The 17,175-nt window shown below is 46.5% G+C and overlaps 1 protein-coding gene across 5 annotated transcripts in view; it reads right to left on the reverse strand.

The window, feature by feature from the left end:
• Positions 1-443: 443 nt before the first annotated feature.
• Positions 444-17,175, reverse strand: part of KCNQ2 (potassium voltage-gated channel subfamily Q member 2) — a gene marked incomplete at both ends in the record, with an annotated part of 50,901 nt that continues 34,169 nt past the window's right edge. For 2 of the 5 annotated variants that reach the window (XM_079543599.1, XM_079543598.1), the window contains 5 exons: positions 444-1,163; positions 1,849-1,972; positions 9,884-10,015; positions 10,494-10,602; positions 11,316-11,596. In XM_079543599.1, the coding sequence (XP_079399725.1) occupies positions 444-1,163; positions 1,849-1,972; positions 9,884-10,015; positions 10,494-10,602; positions 11,316-11,596 (1,366 nt within the window). Of the gene's footprint in view, positions 1,164-1,848; positions 1,973-7,409; positions 7,518-9,883; positions 10,016-10,493; positions 10,603-11,315; positions 11,597-17,175 lie in introns of all 5 variants that reach the window. The other 3 variants (XM_079543597.1, XM_079543596.1, XM_079543600.1) reach the window with 3 other exon arrangements.

Raw genomic sequence — 17,175 nt, forward strand, 5'->3', positions numbered from 1 at the left:
ACTCCAAAATACTGAAAGGTGTAATCACCAGTGCCACGGTATGGCAACTGCCATGTGACACTGCTCAATACCACTTGATGTGACCTCCAAAAGCCCTGGCCGGGTGATTTATTCCTGCCCCACATCTCTAAACATTCAGAAGAAATGCAAATTGCCTATCCTGCACCATGAAAGAATTTCACCTAAGGATCTTAGAAAGAGAGTATGAAAGAAATCCGGACTTCACGGCTCCAGTTCGCTCACCACCGTGACCTCTTCCACTCCCGCAGGCTTGGGTCTGCTCATTGCCCCCCAGAGTAAGCTGCAAGAAAGCATCCGGCAGCTAAGGATGTCCTAGATGGAGGAAACCCTTAGCTGTCCATCTCCTTGAGAAGTTCGACACGAGGACAGCTGGAGCGGGCAGCTGCCGGGACTCGGCCATGGCTTGAGGCTGCACGGGGCCCTCACTGCCGGGGGGCTGACCAGCCCATGTCACTGAAGGGTCCCTCGCCCGTGGCCGACCTGGGAGGAGGGCCACAGGGTGTGCAGAGGTCAGAATCGGTGTCCGATTCCCCTTCCGCAATGTAGGGTCTGATTTTGGCCACGGCCGCATAGCAACCGTTGTTAAGGATGTCCAAATTCTCTTTGGACTGGGAAATACTAAAGCCGCTGAAAGAGCGCTCCAGTTCCTCGTGGTCTACCGAGGGGATGGAGATGGACGTGTCGCTGTCTCTCAGGGCGCTCTCGTGGTGTTTGGTGGTAATGTCTTCGTTCCGCAGGTACTCTGCGCTCGCCCTGTGCCCGCCGCTGTAGGCTGACAGGGAGCGCTCGTGGGAGGGCGGAGGTGGGATGCGGACGAGCGAGCCGGGGTCTCCGACGGGCGAGGAGCCGTGACTCTGCCGCTGGTAGGGCTGCTGCTGGCACGACGTCGAGGGCGGGCACGAGTTGGTCGGGGCCGGCGGAGCTGAGAAGTTCTTCTGACCCATGGAGCTGGTGGACCTGATGATCTTGATGATGCAGCCGTTCTTGTCGATGTGCTCCCTGCTGTCCTCGGGGCTGTGGTAGGGAGGGGCTGGGTCTGGTTCTTTGGACCCGAAGTAGGCCTCCGTCTCTGTCGGTGGGATACCCATTCTCTGCATGTAAATGTTCACCAGGAAGTCCAGCTTCTTCTCCATCGACTGAACCTGCAAAACACCAAATTCCAGCACTACATCCTGAGGATGAGCAGCTTCCAGTCCACCAAGGTACAAACATGGGCCTGGACTTTACTGCCGACCAACCTACACCAACGCGGAACTTTCAGTACATATTTGTCATATTCTGAAACAACCTTTAATTCTCCTCCTCGTTAGCGTGACTCCTTCATCTACTGTGATCTCTCTGTCACGCATCAAATTCCAGGAAAGCTGGAGGACACTTAAATCCTTCCCCCATCTCTCACTTCCTTGCTGCATCTGGCCCTTGCCTGGGCTCAGGTGCTCAGTGGGATTTCTGGGTCTCACTCTCTGGGAGGATTTCCATGCTCAGCAAGGCTGGCAGCTGCAGCAGCCAGGCTCATGGGCTCGTCTAACAGAGTGGCACCGTGCCACCTTCAAAAACAGATTTTTGGTAGACTCTTCAAAAAAGAAACAGAAAGCCTGTAAGAAACAGACTTCTAAATGCCTGAATCTGTTCTGAGGCTTTGAAGACATTTCACGGCCTTTCACAAAACCCATCGCTTCCTTTGCAAAACATTGTTTGCTCTTAGTTTTGCTTCCAAATGATCATATCCAATTGGAATGAAACAAACAAACAAACAAACCCAAACCCCAAACAACACCACAATGCAGGTAATACCCAAGGACAAGAACCCCTCACACCCCAACGTACCTGTTTTTCAACTTTCCCAAGTCTGCCCATCATGCTGGGGTCTTCAGGCAGCTCCCCCTCGGCTGGGCCTTTGGTCCGATCCTTGTCGGTCATGGAGGATCCTCTCCCAACGATCTGGTCAACTCTACCAGGATCAGAAAATCCCCCCATCCCCGGAAAAGGACTGGAGTCAGTCGGAGGCAGCAGGCGAGGGGGCTTTGCTCATCGCGCCTCTGGGGGATAAAGCAGCAGCCTTTCTCCCCGCTAGCACTCCAAATTACTCACAGACACGCAGTGGCACTGAAGTGTTAATTCAGATGCAAAATTCAGAGCAGTATTAGCAGAGTTTGAAATTATCCGTTTCTGTTTATACAGATAAAATCTGGCACATTATGCACAGTAAATTTACCCGCTGCAAAGAATCGCTGTAGCTGGCTTTCTTCCAAATCAATTAGCTTTTTATTTGCACTGAGGCTGTATTATTTTGGGGGAAGATCAAGTTTTCTGTCTAGCATATGTTGGTGGGACTTTTTTTCAGTCTTTGCAGAAGTCTCTTCTCCTCGATGCAAATGTAGGCGCGTAATTCTCATGTCCATGAAAACGAGCCCCTTGCCCTCAGATCCAAACAAACAGCTGTGGTACTGTTTTAGTGGAATTATGCTGAATTTGGTCATAACGCACCAAGCAATACCAAATTGCCTCCATCTCAGTGCTGCTGCAGCTCTCACCTGTATCATTAGATGTTTTCTATTAGCAGGGCTCCACACTGTCAACATCAGAGGACGTTCTTGCAGCATGTGCAGCTAAAGCTACTAGGCACACTGTTTGGTGACAAGTTATTTACACACGTTACATTTGCACTTCCTCCTTCCCAGTCCAAAAATAACTGGGTTCATAAACACCTCAGGAAAGAGGAGAGCAGAGCCAATTTGGAAGCTGGAAGTCAATTATCTGATCCCTCCAAAGCCAGGGAAGCAACCCAGTTTTGGAATGGGTTCTTAATGGCCGCCTGGTTCATAATACAATTCTATGCCAAGCAAACTTTACTCTTGCATAATGCACCAAAAGTAAGGGTGGCAAGGGAAAAGAAGGGTTAATTAATCTGACTGAAATCAAGTTGAGGTATCTTGAGTGGAAAACTCAAAATGCTTCTTACGCAGTTCTGCTGTGTGGGCCATGGGTCCATGCACCAGGAGGAGGAAAAGGAAGGAGCTGAACACAGACAGACAGGGGAAAATGAACAAACAAAAAACAAGGAAAGGAATGAGATGTGAGGCTATTTCCAACACAAGAGCCATCTGTTTTCTTCACACGTGACAGGGACTTAGTATGTATGTTAGCTGTTGACATAAAGGGACAGATATCAGTGGGAATAGACCAACGCAGCTCCCTTGGGTTATATCAAAGCGACAGCAGTTTGCAGCACCAGAAGATCTGGCTCAAAGGGATGAAGTGGGTGAGCACATCACACCAAAGACAGAAAATATAAGCCAACCATTGTTTTGGAGTTTATCTTTGATCCCAGAACATCCTTCATTTGGGCAAGGATGCGACAAAATGCCATTCAATTTAACAAGTCATGTTTGATCCTTTGCTTAGCAACATAAGCACAGCAGTGCAAGGAGCACCAAGTGCTGTAATTACAAGTGTGAGGAATATGCATGCCTTATTTCTCTCTTGTAATGGGAGAAGCAAATTATTGATACGTACAGGAACTCCCAACAAGGGATGCAATTACTGACACGACATACAGCACAAGAAATCCTACAACAACGTTGCTACCATGTAAGCAAAGAGGTATTAAATCAGATACCTCGGGCTACCTTGGTTTGGAATCACAAGTCAAGGCGTAGTACAGCCACTGTATGAACTCCTGTCCTGTATGCACAAGCAAGTAAACTAGTAAAGCAATGAACATGCATTTTTAAGAGGCTCAAAGCCTAATTGCTACCGAATACTGGGGAAGGCCAAGAAAGATCAGGGTACTCTGCCACATCTAGCACAATGCTAACACCAAAATGTGTGTACTAGTGAAAATGAAATGTCCTTCAACAGTTGGGGAGTAGAGCAGGGAGGTAGGACAGTAACAGAAAAACCAAACATGGCTATCTTACTGTATATTGTAATAGCAGAGAGAGTCTCTTGCAACCTTATTTCTAATTTGGCAGAATTTGAGGAAGGACTTCTGCTTTCTTCCACATCTTTAAAAGAAAAGTTATCCAGTAAGTGAGCCTCACAGGACCCAAGGGAAGTACAGGTTGGGTGTACTTCACAGATGGAGTGATCAACCACCCCACACAAAGAAGCTGTGTGGTGGGATACAACTTCCTATAGACCTGCTGTGATTCATAAGCAGAGCTTCACAGAACTCATCCATAAGGCATTCAGAAGCCCTTGCATATCCTTGATAGCAGAGCCTGACAGAACTCCTGTCAGGATCATTCCGTTCCCAGCTATGCAGCCGTAACATCTTCTGCAGCCCTGAGAAACCAGAGCCTGATGTCACCTTAGTCTCATGGACCTTGGGATGCTGGCAGCTGTGGGACACTGGCTTCAGTGCAGAAAAAGGTGAAGTGAGCCCTGGTGCCTGGTAGGAGAAACCAGGCTCAAGATCACTCATTCCTTTGCTCCTCATGGCAGAAGCCAGAAACCTGTGGAGAGTGCTCCTACCCTCAGCAAAACGTGGAACTTTCCTTCTGCCTTGTCTGATAAAAGAGGAATTTCCTCTTGAGAACCCAACGGTGCTAAGGCAATCTCATCTGAGCACTGCAAAGGCACAGTCATCAGCAAAGGGCAGGTGGCCCTTTTAACCACTCTGAAAGAGTTTGTCTTATCCAAACCGGGCAACAAAGCTCAAAAGACCAAGAATGGATACATTTCACCTTTGCAAGCGGTGAGGAATAGCGTATATTCTTATGGCATGACAAGGGACCACGTATCTTCCCAGAGATGCCAAACTCCCTGCTGCACTGCATCTCACGGGCAACCTTGTGCATTCCCAACATTATCTTGGCTGTGCTGAAGACACGTGTGCAGAGGGAAGCCCTCAGCTGGGGCTTCAGAAGAGGCAGACCCACGCTCTTCCCTTCACAGCAGAAGATGATTCCAAGATTTCTAGCGATGCATGACAAGCTGTGCCATCTGCTGCCTGCGACACGCTCTGCTGGGTCTTAGTTTGGGAGGGGGAGAGAAGGGCGGTTGCTCTTTGAAGTGAACTTTGATATCTTTCCTTCTTTCTCATGATATAAAAAAAATGTAAATTCTTGCATCAGCCACAGTGCAGGTTTTCTCATGCTTCATTACGCTTCCATGCTGACAGTACATGCAAAGAGGTGTAATATGTCACCCTCGGGCCAGAAGCAGACATCAAAAGGTCAAATGGCTCAAATGAGATAAAAATGAAGTGTTTGGGAATATATATTCAATTACTTTCTGTTTTCTTTATCTGTTTTAATTATATTTTTTTTAACACAATCCAGGCATTGAAGCCAAACCCCCTTCATCCATGTCACGTGACTGCTCCTTACCTCCCCATGTTTCAATCAAGTTCGCTCTAGACGTATTTTGACCAATATTCTGTTGCCTATGAATTCCAACTGAATTGCAACTATTTCAAAACAGGTCTACCTTAAATCAGCCACTGGGAGGAATTAAACCCCATTCTCTGCGTGGGCAACATTTGGCTAAAACAGGGATGTGCTGAAAAGGAAGAGCAACAGCTAAGCCTGACCCAGAGTTTGGACCTCCCTGCCTTGCGCCCATCCTACGTGCAGAACATTCGTTTCCATGTGGAAATCTTGCCCAGCCCTTCAAGGCTGGTTGCATCTGAAAGGTTAATGGAGCAAAATCCAGTTGAATCCCTATTTTTTAATTTCATATCAAAACATTGGTCCAGATAAAAGATTTATTTTGTTTTTAAAGATTAGTTTGGGCCTCATCATTTGAGGGAGGGAGAATTGGGGAAAAAATGCTTTACTGAAAGCATCTCTTTTTTTTTTTTTTTTTCCCCCAAGCATGAATTTTGGGGCTCTTGGAAAATTCTCTACTTATTTTACTTTATTTTTGAACCTCCTGAGTGGGAAAGGTAAGCTTTCAGTATTCTCTTTACTCACATCCTGCTAGTGAAGATTACTCAGAGCAGCTTAAATAAAATTCAAGAGATTTGTCATGTATTAGCACTTCAGGAGGGCAAGTATATTTAGAAAAAAATACCTGAGGCTAAGCTCACTGTGTTTGAAAATCACCTACTGTTTGCACATGGAAAATGGCTTTCTAGTAAATATTTCTACCTGCCTTGGGCTCTAGCAGTCTCAGTGGTGAAAATGCAGCTATCTGCTGCCCAGACATGAGAATGCCCCAAAATGAGTGGCTTGGTGGAAAGATGGTCCTCACAGCATCAGCTATGAGCATAGCTCTAACTAATGTGAGAACTTAATAAGGGCAACAAAAAAGTATTTCACTGAGTGGCTATAGGCTGGATTGGGCTCTTTTTGCAGACCAGAGCAGGACCTTTTTTTGAATATGAGTCTTATGGTGGTAACATTGCAAGAGAACTTTTACCTCCATGGTCAGTATAGCTGCATCAGCAAAAAGAGACTGCTCAGCATGAAACACTTCATTCTTAATTTGCCCACCAAGATCAACTCATTTCACAGTCCAAAGGGCCGCAAACAGAGGCTCCTCCGCTTGATCTTTCAGAAAGTAGATGGTTTGGGTTGCACTGGCTTTGTGGGTAAATATTCCACCTGTTACATTTGAAGATAGTCTGATAAAATATGAGATTTAAAAAAGCTAAATGTCAGCACCAACTTGGAGAGTCATCATAGAGTCACAGAATGGCCAAGGTTGGAAGGGACCTCAAGGATCATGAATCTCCAACCCACTGCCACATGCAGGGCCACCAACCTCCACATTTTATACTAGACCAGGCTGCCCAGGGCCCCAACCAACCTGGCCTTGAACACCTCCAGGGACGGGGCATCCACAGCCTTTCTGGGCAGCTGTGCCAGCATCTCACCACTCCCACAGTAAAGAACTTCCCCCTGACATCCAACCTAAATCTTCCCTCCTTCAACTTAAAACCACTTGCCCTTTGTCCTCCCATTATCTACGTGTAAAGCATTGACTCCCTGCCTGTTTGTAGGCTCCCTCTAGGTACTGGAAGGCTGCAATGAGGTCACCCCCACAGCCTTCTTTTTCCAGGCTGAACAAGCCCAGCTCCCTCAGCCTGTCTTCATAGGGGAGGTTCTCCAGCCCTCTGATTATCTTTGTGGCCCTCCTCTGGACTGTCTCTAACAACTCCTTGTCTTTCTTGTACTGGGAGAAGACCGACAACAGACCAGCTGAAGAAACTGATGGTTACCAATGATGGTAGGTATGTCCTTTTTTTTTTCCTTTGGCTTGCCTAGTGTGAAAGCTCATTACTGCAAGTAAATCAGATCATACTCAGAGTAGCAAGCCGTTCTGAGTCACGATTTAGCAAGCTGCTAAGCGATAAATGCCGTCATATAACTGGCATGAAAGGGGTTTGACATTAAGCAAATGAAAAATCCAGAGAAAGCGGCATTTTGGTGAATCCTAACCTAGGCGAGTATTGGGGAGATTCTTTGGAAGAATACATGGGTCCTTTGGTTGGATACTTCTTATGCCGGGGAGTTGAAGGGGGCGGGGGACCCACAATCATATCTATCCTGGCAAAGTAAATAAGAGAAAAGACACCAGCAAAATGCATAATGAAGCAACACGTAGAGAAAAGTTGGTCAGAAAGTTGCAGAAAGAAACAACTGAAAAACAGAACGACAGAAAGAGAGAGAAATTGAAAATATATTCCGCTAGAAACAGAAGTTTCTCTCCTACCGCCTGGTTGTCGGTGAAACATTACCCACCCTGGGGTAAGATTTGGCGATTTTTGGCACCACTGCTGTTTAGGAGAATAACTCCCACCCACCCCAGATTTAACAGATAACATGCTTTACCCTCTGGAATATATTTGCAGCACTATTCCATCGAGACGGTTGGACATGAAACAACATACATTCATTCTCCTTTCAGTTACACTGCCAGATGATGCACCCTCAGCTAGCTCAGAAATACACGAGCTGTTGGAGTCGGTGAGATACACTGTGGGACTGTGGAACTGAATGAATGGGGGACATCCGTGGTTGGTAAGAGATGAGACACGAGACAGCATGAACACAACATTGAAAAGAGCATATCACAGACACGACACAGTGACAGAGACATTTGTGATTAAAGAGGAAAGTGCAGGTAAACCCCCCAGAGAAGTGCCTGAATGTGCTTTAATCCCCAGCCCTGGCTGTGGGACAACACAGACAGACCCATGGAGCTGAGCAGGCAGGAGAGCACCGCAGTTTGCAGGACAGGAGAACAAAAATAAAAGTTCTCCAAGCCGACCCAGGACAGCCTCGCTGGGCTCCACCTATGGGCACACTGCATTCCTAGATCCAGCTCACGTCCCAGCATTGGCCATGGCCACCAAGGCACATGCCCTGGCTACAGGGTGTCCCTTCCAGTTGGACTGGGCAGGTCATAATAGGGCATCTCTTGGTGTCCTAAGGGGCTACGCTGCCATCTCTATCACTGTTCTAGTTGGTGGGAACAGGGAAACCAGTGAAGCTACTCATCAGCTCTAGATCCCAAATCCAGATTCTTCACACGTGACTTTAAAGAAGATTCTGGTCCTCCTGACTTCCCTGCAGTGGGATGGATGGCAGTCCTAGGCACTGCAGCCTCACTGTCCCACTAGTGAAGTTAAGGGACAATTCAGTTTCATCTTTAAATGCTTCAGTTCCTTATCTCCCTAAAAAACAACAACTTTGTCTTGGCAGCCAAGAATTTGGGTATTTATTTTGGGTTTTTTATTTTATTTGGGTATTTGGGTATATATTGGTATCCCCAATATTGGGGAATGCCAATAGGACTGATGGGGACAGATGGCATTGTTCTGGGGGCTGAGCACTCAGGTGTCCCACCTGGAGCCAGTAGAGATGCCAGCCCAATGGTTCACTCCCCACTGCAGAGGCAGTTTCATGTTCCAGCTTATTCAGATTGGGAAATATCAATCCCTTCCTCCTCTTCTTCCCCCTCCAGATTCAGCTGTGCATCTCAGATTCATAATCACTGAATTTGTACTGAGTGGGGGTGAGAGGCTCAGAGAGAGGAAATTCTCTGGGATATTTTAATTTTCATTGCAAGGGAGAATTTACCTTCTGACAGTAGAGCTGGAAATAGGAAATGCACAGCATGCAGCAACACTGAGAAAGTTAGCTCCACTGCGTGAGCATCAGAAATAGCAGAGTTAAAGGGTCTTTGAGAGATTAGGATGAGAGAGATTCCTCTTTTACATAAGACAAATTTCCTATTCTATTCCTGCATGCATATCTGAAAACTTTTTTTTTTTTTTTTTTGCAGATTTTCATAACCAAAATAGGCTGGAAATTAAAGGAAAAATTTCCCCAAGTGGCTTCCAGCAGAAGCTGGGCTGCTGCAGTCAACAAGGGAAACACTTTCATTATATAATTGTTAAAGTAAATGGTAAATGACTCTGACCACAGACAGCCCAATGCCAAACCCTGTTTCCTGCTCTGGGTGTCCTTGTGATCAGCAGAGCTGTGACCACTTCTGCTGAACCAACAGAGCTGCCTTGGATAGGGGTCTGATCATTGGCATGGAGCACAGGGGCCATGGAAGGCGCAAATGGATGAAACTCCTAAAGAAATACCTGCAGGGAGGTGAGCTGTAGATGTCATGGGTTCTGTGTGTGGGGAAAGAGAGAAATCCAGTTCAGAACTGTCAAAGCTGTCCTGAGGTGGACAAGAGGCAGATTTAATGGCATAACCCCAGTGCTTGCTCTGCGTGTGCTCAGTCCTGCTCATCCCCATAGGTCCCAGCCACATGCAGAGATGCTTCCTCTGAACTTTCTCTTAAGGAGGAAAAAGACTAAGGTGTAGCTCAAAGGGAAAGCGTCTCTCGTGGCAACATCTGTGTGATGAACAAAAAGCAGGGGCAAAGTGAAGCAAGCAGAGGGGTCTCTTGCCTGGATTGGAGGTTTTTAATCCGGGAGAGCATGTCCAGGTGGCCAGCTGAGTACTGCTCGATGACGTCCATCACATCGTAGGGCCGAAGGCTCTCCTTAAACTTGCGTTTGGAGACGAGAAATCGCATAATGCTGCAAGAGAGGGAAGGGAAAATAAAGTCCCTGACTCGCCTGGTGGCATCTAAAACCCATTGGGAGCTGGAAGGGAACCAGAGCAGATCCACACCCTGTGCCCAACATGGCAACAGGAGAAGGGAAGGGGCTGGTGGGGGCTGAAGTCCTGTGAGCACCAGGGGACACCGATGACCTCCGGACTATCAGCTGGGCACGTCTCCGCTCCACACTGCTGTTATAAATGTCAGCATTAAATCTCAGAGTGAGTGAGAGCAATTGCTTGGATGCATCCCTGCAGGGGATTTTCCTGTTTCTGCATTTTTAACTTCCCTCAGCAAAAATTCCCTTTCTGGCAGAATTTTCTGTGAAGGAGAGCAGGCCACCCAGGGGAAAAGCAGCCTGCAACACAGGCATTTCAGCATTTGCTTGGACTTCGTATTTCATTTTATTCTATCGCTTATGTTTCCAAACCTCTTTCCCCTTCTCCCTCTCTTACCACACTGCCCTGATGCTGACTTTCAGTCCTGGTGTTAAATCTTCTGTCACAAACTCACAGTTGCAGCTTTTATTCTCATCAGGAATGTCTTCTCCAGGCAGGCTTGCTTCTGAGTTTGGAAAAGCAGGAATAAAGAGCAGTGTGTTAGCATTCTCCAGTCGGGCCAGGCAGGGAAAAGACCAGTAAAATCAAGTCCAGCTGTTTACCTATTTCTACCATGTCCCCAAGTGCTACATCTCCAAATTTCCTAAGCATTTCCAGGAATGGTGACCCCACCACCTCCCTGTGCAGCTGTGCCACTGCATCACCGCTCTTTTGGAGAAGAAATTTTTTCCAACACCCAACCTGGCCCTCCCCTGGTGCAACTTAAGTCCATCACCTCTAGTTCTGTTGCTGTTACCTGGGAGCAGAAGCCGAGCCCCAACCTCCTTTCAGTCACTGTAGGGAGCTATGAGGTATCCCTGAGCCTCCTCTGCTCCAGACTGAACCATCCCAGTTCTCTCAGCCCATCGATCCAGCCTGTCCAGATCCCTCTGTAGGGCCTCCCTACCCTCATGCAGATCAACATTTCCTCTCGACTCAGTGTCATCTGCAAACCTACTGAGGGTGCACTCAATCCCCTCATTCAAATCATCCATAGAGATTAGCTGAACATACCTGGCCCCAATAGTAACCTCTGGGGAACACCACTAGCATCAGGTCACCAGCTGGACTTAACTCTGTTTGCCACCAAATAGGTCTGCTTAACAGGATTGCTTAACGTGGGGTGGTGAGGGAGAGGGATGTGGTTTTGGGATCCCACAGAGCACCCCAAGGCCACACCTTCGGAGTTCTGCCGCGATGCAGCTCCCTTGATGCGGAAAGCCTGCCGGGCTCTGCTGCGGTCTCCGAAGCTCCAGCTCTTGGGCACCTTGCTGGGGCTGTCCTCGATGCTCTGGTCAGCACTGGGGGACCTCCGGATGCCCTGAGCCTGTGGAGAGCCTTTCCCTTTGGTGCCAGCACCGCGGGGACTGGAGAAGACACGATCTTTCAAACTGACCTTCTGACTGTTCAGAGAAACACGTTGAAACAAAGACAAAAAGGAGACAGCAGGAGGAGTCATTCTGGAAACCACGCAGTCCTTCCCCACCAGCCATTTAGAAACCAAGAGCACTTCCAAGCAGCAGTGAGATGTAGTTTTGCTGTTGGCTTTTTAAAAAAATATATATTCATTTCGTTATTGCTTTTTTTTTTTTTTTTTTTTTTTAAATAAAGCGTTGTAGAAATGTTTCCGCCGTAATGAGTGAAATGGGAATGATTTTTAAGAGAGAAAAAATAATATGGACTTAAACAGAAGCCCCTCGTGGGATGCCAGGGCTGGCGGGACAGAATGACGTTAACGATGAGGTCATGAGTCCTTAAATCACTGATCGGCTCCGATCATGAGCGAGGAAGCTTTTCTTTCACAACTGCCTTTCGAAGCCCTACATCCAGTAAGAGAATACCAAGAAAAAAGCCTTGGCCTTCAGTATTTAGCTTCACTTGGAAACACTTCATTCCTGGTGCTCAGACCTGCCTCTCTTTCACTAGACTCTGCCTTTCCCCCTCCTAAAACAGAAGGTGCCCCTTATATATCTTACAGAGAGTTCATCTTTGCCCAGTCACATATGTAAATACTGAAACATGCAAGTCCTTTATATCCTATGAAGATTTAATCTACAAGCTAACTACGACCTAGCTACAGGTCTGCTACAGGCACCATCACCAGGAAAACATACAACCTCAAAATACGGCACTTAACTGCTGTTTCTCTATCTGAGTCCTATTCTGTTAACAAAGCAAAAAGATCACTGTGGGAAGAAGAGATGATCTCACCGAGAAGCAGTCTGCTGAGCCAGCTTTCATTATTTTACACATTCCGAGATCGGTAATTAAAAGCTTCCATCCAAACAAAGAGGACAAAATTCTCACATCAAGATTTCAAACCAAAAAGCGAGGATGAATCCTTACGAAAAGGCTTAGAGACAATCTTGGGGGAGCCAAACTGCAAACAGTTTGGGATGATTTGATATTCTCTGAATAGCAATTGCTTATTCAAGTATACAAATAGAGGTCAGACAACCAGTGCAAGACATTTGCGCATGGAGCTCATATTTCATAAAGAAGCAGTGCAAAACTGAATAAAACTAAGGATAGTTTTTCCAATACTCTGTACCATTGCAGCAGCCACTTATCGTGCTGCAGACGCTCAGCCTCCGTTTGCAGGAAGAACACTGCTAGAATTTTGATTTTCTCACTGGGTTTCTAGGGCACCAACCAAAGGTCTGTTTTTCTCCTGTCTCTCCACAGCACCACCTTGAAATTCAGAAGCAAACAGCCCTACTTGCCTTCACACCTAGCATAAGGTCCTGTAACCAGAGGTTCTTTAACCAGAACTTGGCTGCTGATGTTTGAAGCAAAGCAAATCCCAGCTTCCTCCCCATCTGCAGCACGAGACACGTGGCTTTGTCAGAAAAGGAAGAAGATGTGACTTCAAGACACGCAGGGAGCAGATTTGTTGAATAAGAAGGTGCTATTTTTACAAAGTCACTCCACACTGTGAGACATGGAACACAGACCTGGGCAGAAAGGTGCTTGGGCAGCAGTGCCCTGCGCAGGATGGGGCTGCAATCTCAGGTCGGGAGACGCAAACAAAACACGTTCACATCAAGTTTCAAGTAGAAAAGGCAGAATTAACTCAATTAATGATTCATTTTTAATTCTGTGAAACTGCATAGACAGGTACAGGGGAATTCATATCCAGCATGTGGCGCACCTGCAAAGTGCACCTAAATTCAGGGGTTCAGTGAAATGCTGAGTGCAGCTGAAAATCAGAGCGGAGCTAGGACCCCTCTGGGAAAAAACATGTGCCCCAACACCTTTCTGTTGGTAAGCCTAGATTCCTGATGCTACCGATATCATCGCACACAGCCAAACGTCAAAAGGCAGTTCTGTGTTTCGTGCATGAGAAGCCATATTGAAACTCTATTTGCCATTCGATCCTAAAAAGGCCAATTGGATTTTTGTTTCTGTATCATGGTTGATTTTACGGAGGAACTTCCCTGGGATCTGCTGTGTTTCAGTAGTACCAATGCTTCGACCTATGTGGTCCTTTTTAGAAGAAGTTTTACACAAATGAGTCAGCAAAGCACCAGCATTCAGCACTCAAAGCGCCTCACTGAGCCGAGCAGGGCCTTTGCTTGGGGCTCCTCTTCTATACCCATGAAACAACACGAATGATTCACTGAAGTCCTCCTTCTGCCATGCAGTTCCGTGACTGGGAACAACCCCTGCAATCTCCGTGCAATCACAGTCTCTGCAGAGCAATGAGAAAGAGCCCAGGAGAAACACACCCACACAGGGAGCTGCGAGCTGCCAGCCAGCCCAACATCATCAGCTTCAACCTGAAAGTCATGCACGGTGACACAGCGTCCCAGAGAAGTGCTATTCAGGTAGAACTCAGGCAGATGGCAAATAGCTTCAGTTCACTGGCCAACATGACATGAACACGGGGAAGCAGGAATCCAGCCCTACACAACATGAACCAGAGCTTGTAAGGATGATGGCTAAGAGCAGTGTGAGCACACAGCACTGCTTGTTGCAGGGGGAAGGGAGAGAAAATTATGGCTTTCTGATCAGGGATTCTGGAAAGTCGTAACAGCAGCATAATCTGTGCTTTAATTCCGGGATCTTGGCAGTAACTTTAGGTTGGCATTCATTAAAAGCGTATTCAGTGACCAAAAAAAAAAAAAAAAAAAAAAGTTCCTTTCTACCTTCAGGGAAGATTTGCAAGACTTTCAGCTTTTGGCTTGAATTGAACAAAATATACAAACGGAATTGACTTTTTCTCTGCTGCCAGACAGAAAAATGAGAGCCCATGCTGATGAACATGTAAGGACCCACCCCAGAGGCAGGACCCACCGCAGCCCCAGCAGCCAACAGGAGGATGCTCACTGTTTTGGCAGGCTTTGCATTTAGGCTCAGTTGCATCCAACGCCCTCAGCAAGAAAATGCATGAGAAGTGACCTTCAGATGAGTTGCCATCCATCCTCCATAAGATGCTGGGGGCAGGAGCTCCTGCCCAAAACCCTCTGCTAGGGGGTTCAATCCACAGTATTCTATGGTATTAAATCAGTAGCTTTCAAAACGTGGATTGTAACAATAGCAGTAATTTTGGATCAATGTAAATAATCACCTATAGCTTCTCGCTGTTGACTTTAAGCTATCCCTGAGCAATTGTTTCATTCTCTTATTCCATTCTGCAGGCAGCAAACACTAGCCAAGCTGAGTTAGGCTGCCGTGGGCTCAAATCCATCACTGCCTACAAGCTCAACCAGTAACAGGGCTCATTCTCCTGAAAAAGCTATGGCCAGGAGAAAGAGGCCATCTCTTGCTGGGAAATGAGACTGTTTGTCAACCCACAGCTTGCGCTGAGCTCATGGTGTCTGAAAAGAGCTTGTTAAAAGCAGGCAGCAGAGCCCAGAGTGAATCCTTTGTGGATCACTGGGGACTCCAGCAAAGAACACGTCTGTGTGTGCAATGCTTTCCATGGCTTGAGCAGAAATATCAGAGGAGCAGGCTCAAGCCTGATTCATACCCAGTGATTTCAGAAAAGCCATGGCAAAGGTGAATTCAGCCCCAAGAATGGAATTTCTAGAAGCAGAGCACAAAGAAAACAAACAAACCAAAAAAACTAATCAGCTCATGACCAATATCACGATGAGTAATAGAACAGAATAGAATCATTAAGGTTGGAAAAGACCTCTAAGGTCACTAAGTCCAACCATCCGCTTACCACCAATATTGCCCACTAAACCATTGCTAAGATGTTGCTAAGTTCAACATCTACCCTTTCCTTAGGGGCCTCCAAGGACAGTGACTCCGCCACTTCCTGCCTCTCTTTCTGAGAAGAAATTCTTCCTAATAGCCAATTTAAACACCCTCTGGCACAACTTGAGGCCATTCCCTCTTGTCCTATCAAAAATAGGACTTAACCTCTCTTCTCTTCCTCATACAAAACCACAGTGTTAGATTCGGGTTGCAGGAGGTCACTGAAATGACAGCTGGAAAGGCTGGAACCACCACAAAGGGACATCAGCTCCAGCCACATGCCATTAACCTTGGTCTTTGGTATTCTGCAGCATCTGCTATACTGTCACCCCTCTCTTTCTAAAACAAGAAGGGTTTTTTCCCAAACTGATGCTGAGCACTGGCAAAAGTCAAACTGCTCGCGTCCTGTGCCTTCCAACAATTTGCCAGCTCAGCTGCTTTGCATTTCAGGAGCAGCACAAAACAGCTAGATTGCATCTTTGAACCTGGCTGATTACTTCTTATATAAGACTTTAAAAAAAACACTGCACCAGACCCGCAATCCAGTCAAAGGCTCTGCAGATTCCTTCCCTTCCCATCATTGCATTTATTGACTAAAATCATTGGTTCAGCACATTACAATGCCCTGGCTCCTGAGGAGCTTCCTATTAATTTACCTACACCGAATTTCCCATGACTGCATCGCTGTTCACTGTTATTTTGTCATATGTATCTCAGGTTAAGCTCCTTAGCACTCAGCCTTAGATGCACTGAAGTGCTGTGCTGGTGCCTGCCCCTAGCAGTGTGCAGCCCTAAGGCTGAGCAATCCAGACATGAACATTATTTTTACATCCCTCCAGGGTTAACATATAGTCTTAGTAAAGCACAGAGTGCACAACGTTGTACTCAGGATGGACGCAGGCAGTAAAGATGCCCTTGAGGCTACTCCAAAATTCAAGTATCCTTTGGGACTGGAAGAAGCACGTCTGTAATCCCCCTCTGCAAGGTGTCCAATGGATTGAGAAGATCCTGCAGCAACAATTTGTTTCATCCTCCCTTACCCTCACAGAACTCAAGATGGGGGAGATGAAATGAGGACCACAGCAGGAAAGAATTCAGTAGAAAATGGAGAAAAAAACATATACTGGTTTTACCAATTCAAAATTCATGCCTAGAAAGACATGCAAGGAAGATATGAAGATCAGAGTGGCTGATTTTCCAGAAAACAGAATTGGACACAGACAGGTGAGAGGACAGCATTACGAATATCGCTGCTTGTTTTAACCATTGCCAACACCAACCTGAGCACTGATCAATGGAAGGAGCCTTTCTCTGAGGGCAATCCCTGCATTATGGTTTGTCCTCTAAGGATAAAACAGCCTTACCTGGCAAATGCAAGCAGCATGGAAGGTAGGGTACATTTTCCAGGTGGACTATTAAGCAAATCTTTGCCTGTTTGTGCATCTGATGATCACCCAGTATTGAAACCAGTCTTTTCAAGGATAAGGTTCAAGGAGTGCTGAAGTACCAATCAAACACGTAGTGAGGCTAACTCAGAGATGCAGGCTATATACCCAGGAACTGCTTCCATGAAACTAAACCATGCCCCCTGACTCTTCATTACCCATTCAGAGATGGGATTTACCACGCTACTTCTGGGCTCCTGGTACACGCAAGGCTCAGGCATGCGTCTCACTTAGCCTCTAGCCTGACACACAAGAAGAACAGCCAGCAGCAAAGAAAAGAAAAGAAAAAACAACAAAAAACCAAAAAAACAGCAAGGAAGGAAAAGATACAAGTTGGAACAATTAATGGAGAAAATCAGAGAGACATGTATTTTGGTTTTGTTTCTTTT

This window comes from Tetrao urogallus (assembly GCF_951394365.1).
Source record: "Tetrao urogallus genome assembly, chromosome: 16".
NCBI classification, from domain to species: domain Eukaryota; kingdom Metazoa; phylum Chordata; class Aves; order Galliformes; family Phasianidae; genus Tetrao; species Tetrao urogallus.